Here is a 19,651-nt window from a genome sequence, read left to right as displayed (position 1 = left end):
CAGGGAAACCACCCAGACCTGGGCTCTCAGGCTCTCTTCCTGGGGCTAGCTTAAAATGTAATTCGATGGGGCAAGTCACAGCGCCATAAGGAGCCTTTCAGCTCATATCCATGTTTGTCTGCACATAAATATCCTCAGCCTCTAAAACTGCAATCTTAGATTTAGAAAGTACCTTTTACAATCATAATGCCAGACAGCCCTGCCTACCTTAAATCAAGTAAGCTTTCTCCTTAATACTTCACCAGAAAGTTAAAGTACAGAATTGATCAGGAGAGGCTTGGCAGAGGTAAGACTGATCTCGAAATTTAGTATACCCTTGCCCACCTTTTCAGAGAAAGAGGATGACGACACAGGAATGCAGAAGACTGAGAAACTACAAAAACCAGTACAGAGGTTTTCTTATCTTCCTCCAAAGCAGAGTTTGGATGCACAGCTCTGGGGGGAAAAAAAAAAACAACCAGCAAGCCTCAGGGCCAACCTTGATTTACTCAGAAAGCTTTTGGAAACCAGGGGCACCACTAAAAATTCATTAGCCCTCTGAGTCACAGAATCCAACCTCCACTGTGCAGCCTAACAGAAATGTAAATAATTGGCAGTGAAAAAATGTTCCTCTGAGGGTTCCACGACATCAGATGAAGGGTGGCTTTCACTCACAGAATCAGCAAGAACAAATTCTAAACCCTCTCCTCCACCAAGTTACTGCTACGTAAGTGTCTCTCCACCAGATAAGTTGGGCTGAATTTGGGGTCTGTCATCAGAATCCTCTCCGGCGGGGTCATTTTCCTCCCCAGACTCCACATAGATCGGCCAGTCATTGTCTGTGTCACTCTTTTCCTGGCTCTCGAACGACGCCTCCACCAGGCTGAGGTTGATGGGCATCAATTCGTCATCGTCGTCCTGCGTGTCTGTAACGCAGGTGCAGCTGTCACACAGCCCGAAGCGCCGCAGCCCCGGCGACAGGTGACTCGTGAAGGTTCTTCTGCAGCCCTTGCAGATGATTGGACGGTTGGATCTATGAACCTAAAATCACCAGCACAGTGAATGTCAGAGAAAAGAGAACGAGCCATGGCCTTCGGGGTCCCATGCGATATGGCCCCTGAGTGACTCTCCAGCTGCATTTCTCACCACTCTCCTCTTGGCTTTTTCTGACACCATCTCAGCCTCACCAAGATCCTTTCCAGCCCAGGGCCACTGGATGTGCATGGAGCCAGTCCTCCTCCCCATTGCCCCCCTCCCCTCTTACTAAACTCCTTTTGTTTTTTTTTTGGCTGTGCCACAGGCTTATAGGATCTTAGATCCCTGACCAGTGATGAAACCTGCACCTTGGCAGTGAAAGCATGGCGTCCTCACCCCTGGATTGTCAAGGAATTCCCACTAATGCCTTTCAAGGAAGTCTTTTCTGATGCTCCAGGCCAGACTAGATCTCCCAGCTATACAGTCTCACCTGTACTTCTCCCTTCACGTCTAACAAATCATTGGTAAAATTTACTAGGTTATAGATTTATAATTTACTAAATTATAGATCTATAGAAATTGATAGATTATAAGCTCCACGAGGTCATGGACTAGCTTCACCCATGTTCTCTGTCCTCTGGGTCACAGCTGTTACTGTACCCCTAGTGCCTGGCATAGAAGGGCAATCAGTGAACCAATTCAGATTTTAGGCATGGCTTCTTAAGTACTTTGGAATGTTTAGTTATTAAGAAGGCAGATTTGCCAAACAGCCTATTTCCCAAACATGCCAGCGAATGCCTCAGCCTTGACTTTTTTGTTGATAAATGTGTTCCTTACATACAAAAAGAGCTTTGCATACTAGAAAAGAGAACTTGATCTCCTACCCCATGCAACTCCTCATGAAGGCAGCAGCCCTCTTTGTATAAGGGGCTATCTAAAGTGTGCACTCTTGAGGAACTCCAGCCAACTGGGGATCTGTGAACGAATGACAGCCTCCCTTACAGAGGGCTGTGGATGAAGGACACACACAAGAGGTGAGACAGACAGAGAGGCTGATGCAGGAGAAGGGCCAATAACAATACTTGGGTTGCTGGAGCTGCCCTTACATGTCTGGCTTCCCATGAGGTTTCCTGAGTCAACCTGAGTGTGTTTGTGACCCCTGCAGCCTGATGGAGCCTTTGAATAGTAGACTGGACCTAGTACAGAGTGGAATGGGGATTCCAACCAATGAAACATCTTAAGAGGCACCCAGGGACTGATTTTTGCCAAGATGGATTGGAGATATAACTTGAAGAAAAAAAAAAAAGGGCCAAAAAAAAACTTAACATCTTGGGATAAGGCCATTGTCAGACAAATGTGCTGGGTCCAACTCTGAGGAAAGGCAGTCAGTCACCTTGAATGTATCTAAGTCTAGATTCTATCAAAACTGTAATTCACATATCATAAAGTTCACCTGTTTAAAGTGTACAATTCAGTGGTTTTCAGTACACTCATAAGGGTGTACAGCTATCACCGCCATCTAATTTTAGGACATTTTCATCACTCCATAAAGAAAACCTGTGCCCATTAATGGCCTTGTCTCTGCCATCCCCACAGGCCTCAACCACTAATCTACTGTCTATCTCCATGGGTCTGCCCACTTTGTATATTTCTTTCTTTTTTTTTTTTTTTAGTTTTTTTGTTTGTTTGTTTTTGTTTCCATTACTGCAGCAGCACTGACTGTAATAGCAAAGAAATAATTTCTCTACTTATGGATGTTCAAATGGATTAATTTGAACATCTATAAATACAGAAATTATTAAGCAAATTATAGTACATAATACTCAGGAGAGCTATCAAAGAGTAGTATAAACCTGTATGAATGTGTGTTTGACTGATTGCATTGATGGCCCCAATTCTTTACTCTTCCTATTGAAGGTAGGGCATTCTGCTCCACTCTTTCACTCTGAGCTAGATACAATACTTTGATTGGCCACTGAAATGTTATCAACCAGGACACAGTCAGAGGTGAGAAAAATTCTTGTGCATTGGGACTCACTCTCTTACTGCCCTTGCTCCTTCTCCAGAACCATGAGAACATCCCTGGGTGAGCTTGCCAGGAAATTGTGAGGAACACCTGGAGGAGAGCTGTGTCATCACTATGCTCCCTATGCAGACCATCCTACTCCAATCAGCCCCTCAGAGCTCCTCAGAACTGACTAGAGATAGATGTCTGAGAGACTCAGACTGTGATCAGCCAGACTAAACCCAGATCAGTAATGCCTAGATGACCAGACTTACAAGACAAAAATAAGTTGTTTCAGTCCTTTTACTCAAACAGTAAATAACCAAGGAAAATTCTAGTTGGAAAAAGACTGTCATAGAATATTTACAATGTCATTTTCTAATCAGAATTTTTCCTGATAATTTATCTTTTGGGTAAAAGAGAACTGAAACATTTGTCACCATCACCTCCCCTTAAATGTCTCCTTCTTTAATTGGCTCTAAAGAGAGTTGTTTTGATTTGAAGCAAATAGACGGCCAGGTATTTCTCCAGCAAAATGGGCTTATTTGGGATGAGCTATACTGCTCTTAGTTGCTCGACTGTGTCCAACTCTTTGCTATAGCCTGCCAGGCTCCTCTGTCCATGGAAGTTCTCCAGGCAAGAATACTGGAGTGGGTTGCCATTTCCTTCTCCTGTATATTTCATATAAATGGAATCACATAATAGATGGCCTTTGGTGACTTGCTTCTTTCACAGAGCCTAATGCTTTCAAGGTTATTTCATGCTGTAGTGTGTATCAAGACTTCATCTCATTTTATGGCTAAACAATAGTCCATTATAGGGATACACCACATTCTGTTTATTCATTCATCAGCTGATGAGTATTTGGATTGTTTCTACTTTGGGGGCTATTATTATTCTTATTCATAATAAATAATTTGGCTGTTACTCATAATAAATAATAATAATGCTGGCATGAACATCTGTGTGCAAGTCTTTGTGTGAATGCCTGTTTTCCATTCTCTTGGGTATATACCTAGACATAGAATTGCTGGGTCCTAATGGTAACTTTGGGCTTCCCAGGTGGCTCAGATGGTAAAGCTCTGCCTGCAATGCAGGAGACCCAGGTTCGATCCCTGGATTGGGAAGATCCCCTGGAGAAGGCAATGGCTACTCACTCCAGTATTCTTGCCTGGAGAATCCCAAGGACAGAAGAGCCTGGCGGGCCACAGTCCATGCAGTCGCTGAGAAGTCAGACACGACTGAGTGACTAATCACAGTGGTAACTTTATGCCTAACCTTTGGAGGAAACACTAAACTGTCTTCTACAGTGGCTGCGCCATTTTGTGTTCCCATTAGCAGTATATGAGGATTCCAGTTTCTCCACATCCTCACCAGCACTGTGTTGTTATAAATTTTTTATTATAGCAATCCCAGTTTGTGTGAAGTGGCACCACTCCCATTTTGTGGGTTGTCTTTTCACATTCTTGAGAGTGTCTTTTGAAATCCAAATCATTTTTATGTTGGCGTTTCCAAAGACTGATGGCCTTGCTCAACTGTTAGTGGCTCAGCTGTGTCTGACTCTGCAACCCCATGGAATGTAGCCCGCCAGGCTCCTCTGTCTATGCAATTCTCCAGGCAAGAATGCTGGAGGGGGTAGCCATTCCCTTCTCCAGGGGATCTTCCCAAACCAGGGATCAAACCCAGGTGTCCTGTATTGCAGGTGGGTTCTTTACCATCTGAGCCACCAGGGAAGCCCCCAGTGGCTGCCTTGCTCAAAGATGACCTTAAATGCAATGCCTTTCTAAATGGTTTGCTTTTTAGCAGCTGGGACTCATCCACTTACATGGAAGACAGAATCCTAGGCAGCAGCCAGCGGAAGGGGAGGGCCACTTGGGCGGGGATCCTCTTTGCTGCTCACAAGAAGCCCTATAAATGGTGTTATACCTCTTCCCCACCCCGGGGTGCTAAGGTTGGGTGGGAAACCGTTGCTGCAGCTTATCCTTGGCATCATCCTGAAGGGAACAGACCCCCAGTCCCCTGTCTAAGCTCCAGTGTTCTCTGCCTTCTGACAACCATCCTCAAACTAGGATCTGAAATTTCTTAACTTTCCTCCTAGGAAAAGTAGTCTGTCACCATATAAGTTTTCACTTTTTCTAAGTGCCACTAACCCAGCTATAATTTAGTAGCAGAAATACATGTTTAAAATTCTCTGACAATACCCCGGCGGACAGAGAAGTGAAAGAGGGGCTTCACCTTTGCATTAAACACATTTCACGAACCACCCTCCACGCCCCGCCGTTCTCCCCATCCTGAGGGAGCCGCCATCTGCGACACTTACACTGAGCGCGTGACTCCGCAGATGCTCCTGTCGAGTGAACCTCTTGCCACAGGTCTCACAAGGATAGGGCCGCTCCCCCGTGTGCGAGCGGATGTGCCGCTTAAGGATGCCCTTCTGTTTGGCGGTGTAGGGGCAGAAAGGACACTTGTGCAGCTTGATGGGCACCACCAGCACGTCACCTGGGGAGCAAACGGTACCATGAGCAGCAGCGGGACTGGCTGCCCTCCGACGGATGGAATCAGGGCAGAACTCCACCAGCCCAGTTCGAGACGGAGAATCCCAACTCCACCAGCAGCCAACAGCAAGACGCGGTCTGCAGACCCCGACTCTGTTCGGGTCAGCCAGAGAGGGAAACGGGCCTCTGATAGAAAACTGCAAGGAATGCTGTGAGGCATCGGCTTTCAAACTTCTCTGTGGCTCCGAGTTAGAAACAGCGCTTATGTTACAGCCTGAGAACACACGTATCCTCATGTGGACAGCTTGAAACGCTTCCCAAAATAATACTCACTCATAATGTCTATTCCCCTTGATTTCATTTTAGGAAAACAATGATCGAGACCCTGTTATAGAATGAATTGCATCCCTCCCCACAAATTCCTATCTTAAAGTCATAACCTCCAGGGCCGCTTGTATGTGAAGACAGGGCCTTTAAGGAGGTAATTAAGGTTAAATGAGGTCGTAAGGGTAGCGCTCTTATCTGAAAGGACTGGGCTCCTTATGAGAAGAGGAACAACGCCAGAGGTGGCTTTCTCTCTCTACTCTTGCACAGAGGACAAGGACCAGCAAAAAGGTAGTTGTCTGCAAGCCAGGAAGAGAGCTCTCACCAGAAACCAACCGTGTTGGCAGCTCGATCTTGGACTCTGAGCCTCCAAAACTGTGAGATAATAAATTTCTGTTGATAAAACTACTCAGCCTGTGATACTCTGTTTTGGCTGCCTGAGTTGACTAATGCAAACCTCCTGAGCTGATATAATGACCCTCAAAAGTTTGTGTGTGGGGGGGAAACTATTATGATGGATCAGACCTCTAGATCAGGACTCATGCTTTCTTTACAACAGCTCCTGGAATAGCTTTCAGGCATGTGTAGAAGAGGTTTGCTATAAAGCAGCCCCCACAGTGTTTGGAATTTATATTAACTCTGTATATATGAGATCATCAAATATCTAAAAATTCATTTAAATTTTTTTCCCTTTTTTTTTCCACCTGTTCATGCAGCTGTTAGGGTGACATGATTATCACCCACATGTACAGAGACCTACCCTTTCAAGTTTCCTGAGTTACCCTATTGGCAGTATTCATTGGCAGATAGAGGAGATTCATTTCCTCTATCCATGCCCTTCAGGATTTTACAGAATTTTTTTTTTAAACATTTACTTTTATTTATTTGGCTGCATAGAGTCTTAGCTGTGGCATGTGGGATCTAGTTCCCTAACCAGGGATCGAACCCAGCCCCCCTGTATCAGGAGCGCAGAGTCTTAGCCACTGGACCACCAGGGAATTCCCGATTTTACAGAATTTTATCACATCATATATGTGGAGGCACTAATAACTCAAGTTATAATAACACAATAACTCAAGTTTTCCAGGCACAGAAATTAGGAGTCACGTTCTGGCTCTACCATTACAAGCTGTGTGACCTTGGACATCTCACTTGACTTCTCTGTGCTTCATTTTACTCATCTGTAAAATAGGGATGATAATAATTCCCACCTCACAGGATTGTGGCAAGAATGAAGTGAGGGAATACCTAAAACACAGCACACCTGGCACATAATAAGCTCTCATAAATGTCAGCCATTTTTTTCACATCGTCATCATCTAAGTGTTTCTTTCCTGATGAAGCTGGCCAGGCTCCTGTGGTCTCTCTCATCACAGGAGTAACTCCTTTTCTCTGAGACCTTCTCAAGACACCTACCTGGGCTTTACCTTTCCTGAGGTGCTTCCAAAAGTATGGCAAGCTGAATGTCAAATGAGTACCCAACATCATTCTATGTAAGGGTGGAGATTATCCTCTTTAGCTTCTAGTTCCCATGTTGATAATGTCTAACATTTTGCATAATCTATAATGAAGGAGATCAAACCAGTCAATCCCAAAGGAAATCAACCCTGAGTATTTATCAGAAGGACTGATGCTGAAGCTGAAGCTCCAATACTTTGGCCACCTGATGTGAAGAGCCGACTCATTGGAGAAGACTCTGATGCTGGGAAAGATTGAGGGAAGGAAGAGAAAGGGGCAACAGAGGATGAGATGGTTGAATGGCATCATCAGCTCAATGGACATGAGTTTCAGCAAACTCTGGGAGATGGTGAAGGACAGGGAAGCCAGGCGTGCTGCAGTCCATAGGGTTGCAAAGAGTTGGACATGACTGAGCAACTGAACAATAATGACTCCAAAATCTGTCTCCCAGAATAAAAGCAGCAGCTCATGGCTCAGCATTGCATATACATGTTGGATTATTTACTTCTCACTGCCTATACTGGTTCTGAGATACCAGTTTCCTGCTCACTCCCCTGGCACTGTGGACTCTTCCCAATATTTATCCCCATCAGCCTGGCATTGTGCTATCATCTTCTTCCCGATTATCTACAAAAACATTAAGTGAAATGGGTCCACTGTTAGACCTTGGGGGAAAAAACCATTAACTGTATCTCCATCAGAAAAGTATGAATTATTGCAACATTTTCTTTCTCTCTCATGATCTGATTCCCCCAGAAGAACAGTTCACTTGAATGCCTATTACACATGAGGCACTGTGTCAAGATGCATTTTCATCAAGATACTTGTTTCTTCACCCGAGAAGATAAGTCTAGCAGGAGAGAAAGACAGGTAAACAAATTCATACAATATAATGCAACAGATGCAAAGTTCAAAGTGATGAAGAAATGTAGACAAGGGTGGCGGTGGGATGAATTGGGAGTTTGGACTGACACATATACACTAGTGTGTATAAAGTAGATAACTAATGAGAATCTATTGTATAACAGAGAATTCTACTCAACGCCCTGTGCTACTGTGCTTAGTCACTCAGTCATGTCTGACTCTTTGTGACTCAATGGATTATAGCCCTCCAGTCTCCTCTGTCCATGGGATTCTCCAGATAAGAATACTGGAGTGGGTTGCCATTCCCTTTTCCAAGGGATCTTCCCAACCGCGAGATCGAACCTGGGTCTCCTGCATTGCAGGGGGATTCTTTACCATCTGAGCCACCAGCGTAGTTCTATGGTGACCTAAATGGGAAGGAAATCTAAAAAAGAGGGGATATATGTATACCTGGGCTTCCCTGATGGCTTGGTCGATAAAGAATCTGCCTGCAATGCGGGAGACCTGGGTTCGATCCCTGGGTTGAGAAGATTCCCCTGGAGGAGGGCATGGCAACCCACCCCAGTATTCTTGCCTGGAGAATCCCCAAGGACAGAGGAGCCTGACAGGCTGCAGTCCAAAGGGGTCGCAAAGAGTCGGACACGACTGAGTAACTAAATACAGCACAGCACATGTAACTCACTCATTTTTCTGTACAGCAGAAACTAACACAAAATTGGAAAACAACTGTACTCTAATAAAAAATTTTTAAAAAGAAGAAAGAAAGATAGTGAAAAGTAATGAATTCTCTCCTGGAGTTCAGTGATGATCTCACAGGACAGGTGACCTTTGAGCAAGGTTTTGAAGGATGAATAGGAGTTCACTGGGAGTTCGAGAAAGAGAAAGGATATCTCAGGCAGGGAAACAGCACAAGTTGAGGCACAGAGGTAAATGAGAATAGGGAATACAAAGCAGGGTGGAGAAGAATGAGGAATGAAGCCAAGGAAAGGGGCGAGAACTTCTTGGGAAGGTCCAAGGTCACATTTATGAATTCACTCAGCAAATTTATCCTGAGCACCTACAATGTGCCAGGCTATGTTCTAGGCCCTGGGGATACAGTATGATCGGAAAAGACAAAAATCCCTGCCTCTGTGACACTAGCATGTTAATGAACTCAGACTTTATCCTTTAAGCAGGTAGGGTTTTAAGCAAGGAAGGTACAAGGTGATATGACTTTTAAAGGATTCCCCTGGGGATAATACAGGGGAAGGATTTAAGAGAGGCAAGATTAAAGGCAGGAAGTCCAGGTGGGAGGGGATGAGAGATGACATAGAATTATAGACTGTGGAAGTGGAGAGGAGGAGAGAGGACAGAGAAATAAAATTTACAGCACATGATGACCTCAGTGGAGAGGACAGAGCAGAGGAAAGAGAAGATTCTAAATGACACTGATTCTAGGTTAGCTGATGTAATAGGTGATGGTGGAATAAACCAAGGCAGAGAACACAGGAGGAAAAGCAGGTGCAGGATGAATGAGGTCAGTAGGGATTTTATCAGGTTTGAGGCAGGCTCAGTGCATCCATCAGGGAATACTTGGGTTAGACAGATCAATCTGGAGCTTGGGGAAAGAAGTGAAGAATACAGTTGTGAGTCCTCAGTAGATTGAAGGGTTGATTTAACTGAGGCCTGGCTCTCCCCTAAGCACCCTGATTCCGTTAACCCATGGCCTTGACACCCTGGATCAAGGGAGGGTGGGTCTTCCTTGGGCTTCACTGTCATCTCCAGAGCAAAAACCTAAGATGTTTTGAAGGTCATCCCATCAGATGATACCGATGCTCATCCTTGTTACAGTCATCTAGGAAGCCCAGCTCATCTCACTCCTTGGCGATTTGATCACATTGCCTTCAGACTCGACTCCTGGAAAAATTCTTGGTGTGAATACCAAAAATGATCCTTCCAATGCCCTGGCCTCTCTGTTCCTGGATGTCCTTTCTTCCAGAGACCTTGTCCTCCAATCCGCCTCAGCCACCCAATCCTAGACGAAGAGCTCTCAACTTTGCCTGCATATTAAAATGCAGCTTAAAATGAAAAACAATACTAATGCCCAATCTCCATCCCAAGCTAATGGGCGGGGTGGGACCCAAGCATCACATTTTTTAAATGTTTTTTTATGTGGTGAAGGTCACATAATATAAAACAGACTATTTTAACCATATTTAACTGTAAAGCTCAGTAGCACTAAGTACATTCACATGGTTCTGCAACTCTCACCATCATCCATCTCCCGAATTTTTCTCCTACCTAAGCTGAAACTTGGGTTTCCCTGGTGGCTCAGAGAGTAAAGAATCCACCTGCAATGCAGGAGACCTTAACCTCACATCCCCTTCCAGCCATGGAAGCATTTCTTTGTTCCCTTCAAAGTAAATTTCTTAAAAGAAGTACTATACCATCTTCACATCTACATTTGAAGTTTTTGTTGTTTTATTTCTGGGGTCTCTGGGCTTAGTGTTTTATTCTAATATTCCAATAATCACCATAATCACCATTTTATGTGATTATTTTTATTGAAGTATAGTTTATTTACAATATTATGTAAGTTTCAGGTGTATAGCATAGTGATTCGGTATTTTTACAATTTATGTTCCCTTACAAGAAAATGATTACAATTCACTGTGCTATACAATATATCTTTGTTGCTTATCTATTTTAATTTTTCTTTAAGTTTTAGGCATCCTATTTGATGTTGCCCCTCCCATTTTTTAAGTCTTTACTGAATTTGTTACAATATTGCTTCTGTCTCATGTTTTGATTTTTTTTTGGTCCTAAGGCAAGTGGAATCTTTGCTCCCTGATCAGGAGTCAAATCTGCACCCCTTGCACTGGAAGGGGAAATCTTAACCACTGGAGTGCCAGGGGAGTCTCTGTGTCCTCATTTAAGCCTACTCCATTTGGTCTTCTGCCCACCACTTCATTCATACTGCTCACCCACGACCTCTCCATTATTAAACCCAATGATCAGTTCTCAATCTGCCTACACATAGTACTGGACGTTGTTGATTTCTCCTTTATCTTGAAAGGGTTTCTCTCTTGATATTCACCACTCTCTCTTCCTTCCTCCTTGGTTGTGTCATGCAGCATGTGGGATCTTACTTTCCCCACCAGGGATCAAACCTGCACCCTCCGCATTGGAAGCACAGAGTCTTAACCACTGGACCACCAGGGAAGTACAACAACACTCTTTCTTGATTCTCTGCTACCTCACGGACTGCCCCTTCTCAGTTTCCTTCACTGGCTCCCTTATTTTCCTGACCTCTCAATGTTGGAGCATCCCAGGGTTCAGTCCTTAGCTCTCTTATCTTCTCCTTCTAGATCTATGGAATATACAGGATTTAAATTGCTCGGACCCAACAATGACCCCTAGATTTATATCTCAGCTCTGACTTATAGATGTAATTGCTTACTGCACATCTTCACTGGGATATGCAACAGGCACCACAAACATAACATTTAAATCAATCGCTCAAGGTAAAAACATTAAGGCCATCTTTAATGCTTCTTTTTCTCATAACACTCATATAGCCATTAGAAACTGGTCAGCTCTATCTTTCAGAGTCAGCACAGTCCTAACCCAATCACTTCTCACCTGTCTACTGCTACCACACCGATTCAAGGAGCGTGGGGTGGAGAGAGGTGCAAGAGGGAGGGGCTATGTATACACCAATAGCTGATTCACTTTGTTGTGCAGCAGAAATACAACCTTGTAAAGCAATTATACCCCAGCAATAAAATAAAATTTTAAAAAATAGAAAAAGGGGACTTCCCAGGTAGTCCAGAGATTAACACTGTGCTCTCAACGCAGGGGGTCCAGGTTCAATCCCTGGTCAGGGACCTAGAACCGCATGCCATAACTGAGAGCTTATGTGCTGTAACTAAGAGTTACATGCCATTTGGTGCAGCCAAATAAATAAATAAATAAGACGAAATAAATAAAATGTTTAAAAAAAAATAGAAAAAGAAGAAAGCATACACGCCTCACCTGAGTTATTGCAGTCACCTCCTAAGTGGTCCTCCTACCCCCACATCCTTCCTTATAGTCTATGCTCCCCCGTGGCCTATGCGCCCCTGTAGCCCATAGGAAAGCAAGAGTGGAAGCAAGAGGCCCACTTAGAAGGTAACTGCCCACAGTACTCAGAAGGATCCTTTTAATATATGTCATCTCAAGTCACTCTCTGCTGAGCAATACTCAAAGACCTTCTCATCACCTTCAAGGGCCTACCTGGTCCACCCTTATTCAACCTCTCTGACCTTATCCCCCAACACTCTCTGCCTTGGTCACTCCACTCCAGCCACACCAACATCCTGGCTGTTCCTTCTGTCTTGCCAAATGTGATCCTACACCTGGGCCTTTGCACATGCTCTTCTCTCTGCCTGGAATGTTCCCCCTGATATCTCTGCAGTTTGCTCTCTTACTCACTTCAGGTCTTTGCGTAAAGGCAACCTGTTAGCAAGTCCTGGTCAACAGTAAATAAAACAGCATCCCTTCACTCTCAATCAACTATGTCCCTGCTTTAGTTCTCCTTCCTATTATACAGGTACTTCTGTGTTTACTGTCTGGCTCACAATGCTAGAATGTTAGCTCCATGAGGACAAGGACTGTCTTTTGTTCACTGTTATAAACAGTGCCTGGCATACAGGAAGTGCTCAATAAATATTTGTTAAATGAATAAATGAACAGGAATGATAAGAGGTTAAAGAAGCAAGGCCATGATGGAATGCTGGACACACTGACTTTAAACAATCCCATGATGAGGCTGCAAAAAAATGGACAAAGGTAACAGCGATGGGTACTCAAGGTGTCAGAAGCCAGAGGAAGAATTTCAAGAAGGAAAGATCAGAGTTAACTACTGAGAGTGGTCAGAAAGATAACATCTGAAAACTACTCACTGGATCAGCTCTGGAAACGTACAGCTGACCTCATGAAGCAGGTGGGGTGTGGGGTGGGGGTCTTTACTCACAGTGGGCTGAGAAAAGAATGGGAGGTAAAACAGTAGAAGTGGCCGATATAGATGGACTTTTCAGGAAACAACAGGAGATAGTGAGGCTGGCGCTGGGAGGTCCACGGGAGAAGAGATTATAGGAGGACCATGTGCTTTGACAGTGTCTGCTAGTGTCAGAGATGAGTGAACACACAAGTGCTATAACTGCCTCCTCACCATCTCCCTGCCCTGGTCTCCCATTTCTTCACTACCTTATGCTGAGGCCAAATTAATCTTTCCTGTCTACTCCCAAGCTCAGAAACTACCAAAAATTCTCCTGCCTATAGATAGAAACTTGCCTCTTACCATTTAAGGCTTTCCATGATTGACTAAAATTTCTCCCTATGTTTTCTCTTCTTACCCTCAAATGCCACTTAAAAAAAAAAAAAGGAAACATAGTTGATTTGCCATATTGTGTTAGTTTCAGGTATATAGCAAGGTGATTGTTACACATATACATATTATTTTCCAGATTCTTTTGCATTATATTAATATATTACAGCAAGATAATGAATATAGTTCCCTGTGCTATACAATAAGTCACTACTTATCGATTTTATATACAGTAGTGAGCACTCAGATGCCACTTTCATAATGCCTCTCTAACCTAACAGGTGGAAGCCAGTTCTGCTTCTGGACCGCTGTGAAATTCACACCTCCATCTGTCTTCCAGCCCTAGTACCTTTGTACCACATGGTGCCACTTTCACACAGCTTAGCTTCTATAAGAAGCCATCAATTTTTTGAGAGCTGGAGCCATATCTGACTTATCTTTGTGTCTTCACAAGGAAGGTGCTCAAGTATTTGAGCAAATATATGAAAAAACAAACAAATCAGTCCTACCCTGTCCCTTGGCACTTGGAGTAAATGTACCCTGGAGCCATGCAAACGGAATCAAAACCTGGCAGACAACAGGCATGGCAAGAAGCCAGGAGACTCTCTTGCCACAGGATGAGTTGGAAAGCTGACGTTATAGATGGACAGATGGATTTGAATGAAGGTGGCGTAGACCTGAATTTCTATTTCTTGATACTTGTGATACAGGCAGAGGGGTTGAGAGATGAAATCAGTGCACTGAAATCCTCTAACCATCTGTGCTGCCTTCACAGTTTGTTTCACGAGTGAAATGAAGCCAGCCTGGGTTTGGGTTGCTATCAAATAGCATTAGTGGTGACATGTGCCAGTTCTATATTCTTAAGGAACTCACCAAACCCTCTGGGTCTCAGTTTCTCCATACTTCCTCCACCTAATTTACATGGCACTACGAGGGGCTGATGGATGGAAAAGGGGAACGTAGACTGTGAAGTGCTACTCTTACACAGAAATTAGGTTTTGGAAGTCCCGGGTGCTCCAATAGTTAAGAATCTGCCTGCCAATGCAGGGGACACCCAGTCCATCCCTGGTCTGGGAAGATTCCACATGCTGCAGGGCAACTAAACTACCGCATGCTGAAACTACTGAGCCTGCATGCTGCAACTACTGAAGTCTTCATACCTGAAGCCTGTGCTCCGCAACAAGAGAAGCCACCGCAATGAGGAGCCCGTGCACCACAGTGAAGAGTAGCCCCTGCTCCCACACCTAGAGAAACCCCACGTGCAGCAATGAAGACCTAGTGCAGCCAAAAATTAATTAAGTTTTTACAAAGAAATTAGATTTCAACAAGTTCCCATAGGGTAATCACTAAAAACAACCACTAACGTTTACATGCTAGTTAAGTCAGTGTCTCTGATGACCAGAAACCATATCTTCTATTTTTTCAAGTCTAGATTAGGTCAGACATACAGAGCATTCTTGATTTTTTTTTTAAAAAATGAAATTTTGATGCGGGGATGAAGTAATTTTTCATTAAAAAATGTTAAAATAAAAAAAAAAAGAAATTTAAAAGTCTCCAGACAGACTCAGTTTTCCTGGGTTTCTCCTGTGTGGTGTTGTTTAGTCACTAAGTCATGTTCAACTCTTTCACAACCCCACGTGTATGTGTTATTTTTTTTTAAAGTCTCGAAATAGTCATTTAGTAATGAATAAGAGCAGATCACCTCCCCTTACTTAGTCAACTTTCACTGCACCGTACTGAAGTGTGAATTAGAAATGTGACTCATTAATTTCTTGGCTTGAAAAGAAGCCAAGGGTACTTTCATCAGTAAGGAGACAGCCATGTCTATTTCTATCTCCAACAAGACAGTTTACAACACAATTACCTCATCTGTAAGAAGAGTTAACCATATTATCCCATCTCTCAGAACTGTTTCGGCAAAAAACTAAGTTCTCTTAAAACACAAAATCCTACCAAAGGATACAAGAAATTTACCCACATGAAGCCGAATTCAACTCTCAAATATTCTCTAGGACATCACACTATCAGCCACGACATGTTAACTGAATACATCGGCCAGGCACCATGGTTGACACAAAGAAGGATAAATTTCCTACCTGTACAGAACATGTTCTCATATGTGAGAAAAAAAGTTCTGAAAACCTTTTCATTTGGTCCTCAACTCTGTAAGAAGGCAAGGTGGGAGTGATTATCTCCTGAAAAAAAAAATAGGGTTCAAAGAAATTTCATGAATTTACCCTAAGTCCCCCTTGTGGTTAGCAGAAGAGAGTGGGTTCTTTCCATGTCTCCAAACTGCATTCAACACACTTATACTCTAGTTGTAGAAGTTAAAAAAAATAAATAAATACATGAAGAGGCAATGCCCTGGACACAGCAGGTGCTCAATTAATGCTACTGGCGGTGGTGGCAGCGATAATGTGGAGATAACGGTGGAGATGGTGATGACAGGGACGCTGATGGTGGTAATGATGATGGTAGTGACAATGACAATGATAGCAGACGGTGGTGGGAGACCAGAAGTCACATAAGCGTGTGCGAAATGAGTGGCAGAGATGATGGAGGCTCATGGAGCTCACCTGAGTCCTCTCCATACCAGTCAGTCTGCACATCCATCATGGAACTCATGGCTGCTACTCCTGCACCATCTGGTCTTCCCTCCAAACTCCGAGAAAAGTGATGGTCCACATCCTCTTTGCTCTGGACGGCACTGTTGCGCAGGAGTGCCTCCAGGAACTGCTTAACATGGTAGTTACTGTAAGCCAAGTCGATAGCCTGGCCACGGGGCAAACCTTCCTCCCGGTGGGCCAGGCTCAGTGGGGTGGCAGGAGGCTGCAGCTGTCCATCCATCTCCACCTCCACCTCCGCAGCACCCAACTCCACCTTGGGCTCCATCTGTTCCGGCCGAGTGGAGCGGTCACTGTCGGCCCAGCCACTGCCCTGGCTGCCTTTCCCCACCAGTTCCAGAGGGCAGCAGCCTCTGCAGTCACCACTGGGGGGCTCTCTTTGTCTGTCCACACTCTCCTCCCCCTCGGCTGGAGAGACCAAGCTCTTGGTCTCACCGGCGGTCCCTTTCTTGGGGCTTCCACTGTCCACCTGATGAGCTGCGGCGGCCGCTGCGGCTGCTGCCGCGGCTGCTGCTGCTGCGGCCACTGCGGCCGCCACCGCAGCCTCCTTCTCCATCTTTCTGCAGATGTCAAGGGAGGATCTGATGTATGTCTTGCAGAAGTTCACCACGTCGTTCATCTGCAGGTAGCTGGCAGCCGACATAACTTCAATCACGTTCTCCCCACACAAATCCAACTTCCCAGAATAGAGGAAGTCTAAGATGGTGGAGAAGGCATCGGAGGTGACGATGTCCAGGGAGGCGGTGCTGTGCCGCCCGCTGTCCTGGATGTAGTGAACCAGCAGGGCACGGAAGTAGCCGCTGTTGGCAAACAAGATGTTCCTGTGGGCCTTGAAGATCCGCCCTTCCACTATGATGCTGCAGTCGCAGAAGAAGTCCCTCTGCCGCTGTTCATTCAGCTCCCCCAGGAGCTTGGCATAATAGGATTGCATCTCCATTTCTCCACCAGCTGCTGCCGCTCAAGAGGAGCCTGGATCTCTGCCAAGATTTTGTTGTTGTTGTTGTTTTCGGTTCACAAATGTCAACCTTACAAATAAGATGTTCTTTTTTGTTTGTTTTTTTAAATTCTTCCCCAAAACCCAGTTAAGTAATATCTTTATAATACGGGCTAACAAAAATAAAAGATTGTCTAACTGGGTTAACTAATGAGAAACAGTAAAAGTAACTATAGCTAACTGTATGTGGGTGCAGTACTTAGTATTTTACATAGATTCTTTCTGTGAGCTTTTATAACAACCCTATGAGTAAGGACTAATATTATACTTACAATATTGTACTTTTAAGGCTCATAGGATAGGAGATGATCCAGCTGCAACAGAGTCAGGACTCAAAACCTCCAGAGTTCATGCTCTTATAAATAACATTTGACTTTCTTTAAGGCTCAAAATATAAATAATACCTGAATCTAAGAATTGCAGTCTCCAGTTCAGTCTCCAGTGTCCCAGAACAGAACTTAGGGACTGGCATGTCTAGTCTCAGCTCACAGTCATTACCATGTTTGTGGGAACACTTGGTGGATGCGTGGGCTAGCCAGAATGCATTCTCCAATCTTATGATTTTACTGTCCTTTTTGGCTTTGATGGAATCATCCTTGCCCCATCCACAGCCAAAGTGCTTTGCATAAAGCTAGCACCATGCCCAAGCTCCAGATGTGTAAGCTGTAACATAGGCTAAACCCATCAACACAACTTACCGCTGACCACAGTGATTGGCTCAGAGATGGCCATGTGACTAGGTCAGAGCCAATGAAAAGCAAGGAAACATTTGCTGTGGGATCCAAGAAAAGAATGGCTCTCTGCTCTGTGGGCATGTGGGATATGAGGGATGCTGCTGCCACACCACAAGGGAAACCAGCCTAACACAGATGACAGCCCAGTTCAAACAGGAGCAACAGATGGAGGCCAGGGACACCATCTGAGCCCCAGCTCATGCTGTGCCAGAAAACATTAAGTCCCTTTTTGCTTTGGTTGGATTTTCTCAGTGCAACTGAGATATTCCCAATTGATTGACTCCACAACCCTTCATTCTCTCCTCTGTATTTTTTATGTCCCGGTCCTTCTCTGTCACTGGACTATAAGCCCTTAGAAGGCATGAGCCATGTCTTATTTCATTTGATTTCCCATAAAGCACCTGGCAGGGCTTCCCTGGTGACTCAGATGATAAAGAATCTGCCTATAATGCGGGAGAACCAGGTTCCATCTCTGGGTCAGGAAGATCCCCTGGAGAAGGGAATGGCTACCCACTCTAGTATTCTTGCCAGTATTCTTGGAGGATTTCATGGACAGAGGAGCCTGGCAGGCGACAGTCCATGGGATCACAAAGAGTCGGACACGACAGAGAGACTAACACTTTGACAGCATTTGGCAGTGCTTTGGACAAAGTAGGTTAGCTGAATACAAAAGAATACTCCTCTCTTACCTGCCAAGTAGAACAAGTATGTAACAAATACAACAGTTAATTGCTCACTCGTGTCTGACTCTTCCGAGCCCATGGACAGAGGAGCCCGCCAAGCAAGAATACTGGAGTGGGTAGCCATTCCCTTCTCCAGGGATCTTCCTGACTCAGGGATTGAACCCAGGTCTCCTACATTGCAGGCAGATTCTTTACCATCTGAGCCACCAGGGAAGTCCCCAGGACAAATATAAAGCATAAATCAAGTTTAAAATCCTTCTGCAAGTGAGGAAGACAGAAGCTGACCTCCCCTGAGCTCGCCTCTCTATCTTTTCCCATCACACAAACCACAGAGCCATCGATCAACTTACCCCTTTTATTTACTGACCCATTGAGCTCAGAGAAGTTCCTATATCTTCTTCTATTGGAATCCCAAAAGGCCTAGTGAAAGCTGCCAACCACAGCTAATAACTCTTCAGCACTCTTCTTTTCTACAAGTGGAACACAACATTTACCCCACCCAAGAGAAATGAGGAACCTCTACTCACATAGTCTTTCCACTGCCAAGAGATCCCTCAAGGCCTGTGTGTTAGCCTAACAGACCGTACTCATAAAAGACCAACAACAACCTCATTAAATGGCAGTTTACACCTACTTTCTACACATTTATAAGTGACACATTAAGTTTAGAAACTAAAAAGAAGTAAAGGAGCCTCTCTAAGTAAACTGACAAGTTTAAAAGTGAGAATTGACACCTAGGAAAAGGTAAAAAAAGTTATCAAAAACAGACTCAGGAATTTTTTCAAAATATCAGCCTGAGGCCACTTAGCTAAGGGTATTAAATGCTCCTACATATTCAAAATGGCCTAAGGACATCACTAAATTATACCCCAGGGCTATGATGGATGGGCCTAAGTCATCAAGATGATTCTTTTTATATTCATCTTAAACTCCAGGAGGTTATAATTTGGGGAATGTTTTTTCATCCAAAGTAGTTAAAATTAACATTTTGATTCAGAAAGGAAGAGAACTGTCTGATATTCAAAAAACTCATCTCCTTCTGAATAAATCAACCCTGAAAGTTTTCACAGGATTAAGAGTTCCTGGTCATTCTTACCTCTTCTAAATTTTCCAGCCAAACCTTCCTCCTTTTGGCAATCATATTAAGGGGAAAACAAGATACAGGAGAA

At 44.2% G+C, this 19,651-nt stretch overlaps 1 protein-coding gene across 1 annotated transcript; it reads right to left on the bottom strand.

The window, feature by feature from the left end:
• Nucleotides 1-475: 475 nt before the first annotated feature.
• Nucleotides 476-17,008, bottom strand: ZBTB8B (zinc finger and BTB domain containing 8B). The gene is made up of 3 exons (XM_065927589.1): nucleotides 16,024-17,008; nucleotides 5,280-5,458; nucleotides 476-1,020 (listed from the first exon to the last, which is right to left on the bottom strand). Exons 1-3 carry the CDS (start codon nucleotides 17,006-17,008, stop codon nucleotides 703-705), a joined length of 1,482 nt encoding a protein of 493 aa, XP_065783661.1. The 3' UTR covers nucleotides 476-702.
• Nucleotides 17,009-19,651: the final 2,643 nt, after the last annotated feature.

This window comes from Muntiacus reevesi, chromosome 3, assembly GCF_963930625.1.
Source record: "Muntiacus reevesi chromosome 3, mMunRee1.1, whole genome shotgun sequence".
Taxonomy (NCBI): domain Eukaryota; kingdom Metazoa; phylum Chordata; class Mammalia; order Artiodactyla; family Cervidae; genus Muntiacus; species Muntiacus reevesi.
This window is presented reverse-complemented; position numbering and strand designations above follow the sequence as displayed.

What these genes read in the sequence shown, in the direction of transcription:
- ZBTB8B (XM_065927589.1), bottom strand. Translation starts at nt 17,008, where the DNA reads ATGGAGATGCAATCCTATTATGCCAAGCTCCTGGGGGAGCTGAATGAA. An exon ending in CTGGTATGGAGAGGACTCAG is followed by an intron (nt 5,459 to 16,023) that starts GTGAGCTCCATG and finishes TTTGCTCCCCAG; the next exon opens with GTGACGTGCTGGTGGTGCCC. An exon ending in TGCGGAGTCACGCGCTCAGT is followed by an intron (nt 1,021 to 5,279) that starts GTAAGTGTCGCA and finishes TGGTGATTTTAG; the next exon opens with GTTCATAGATCCAACCGTCC.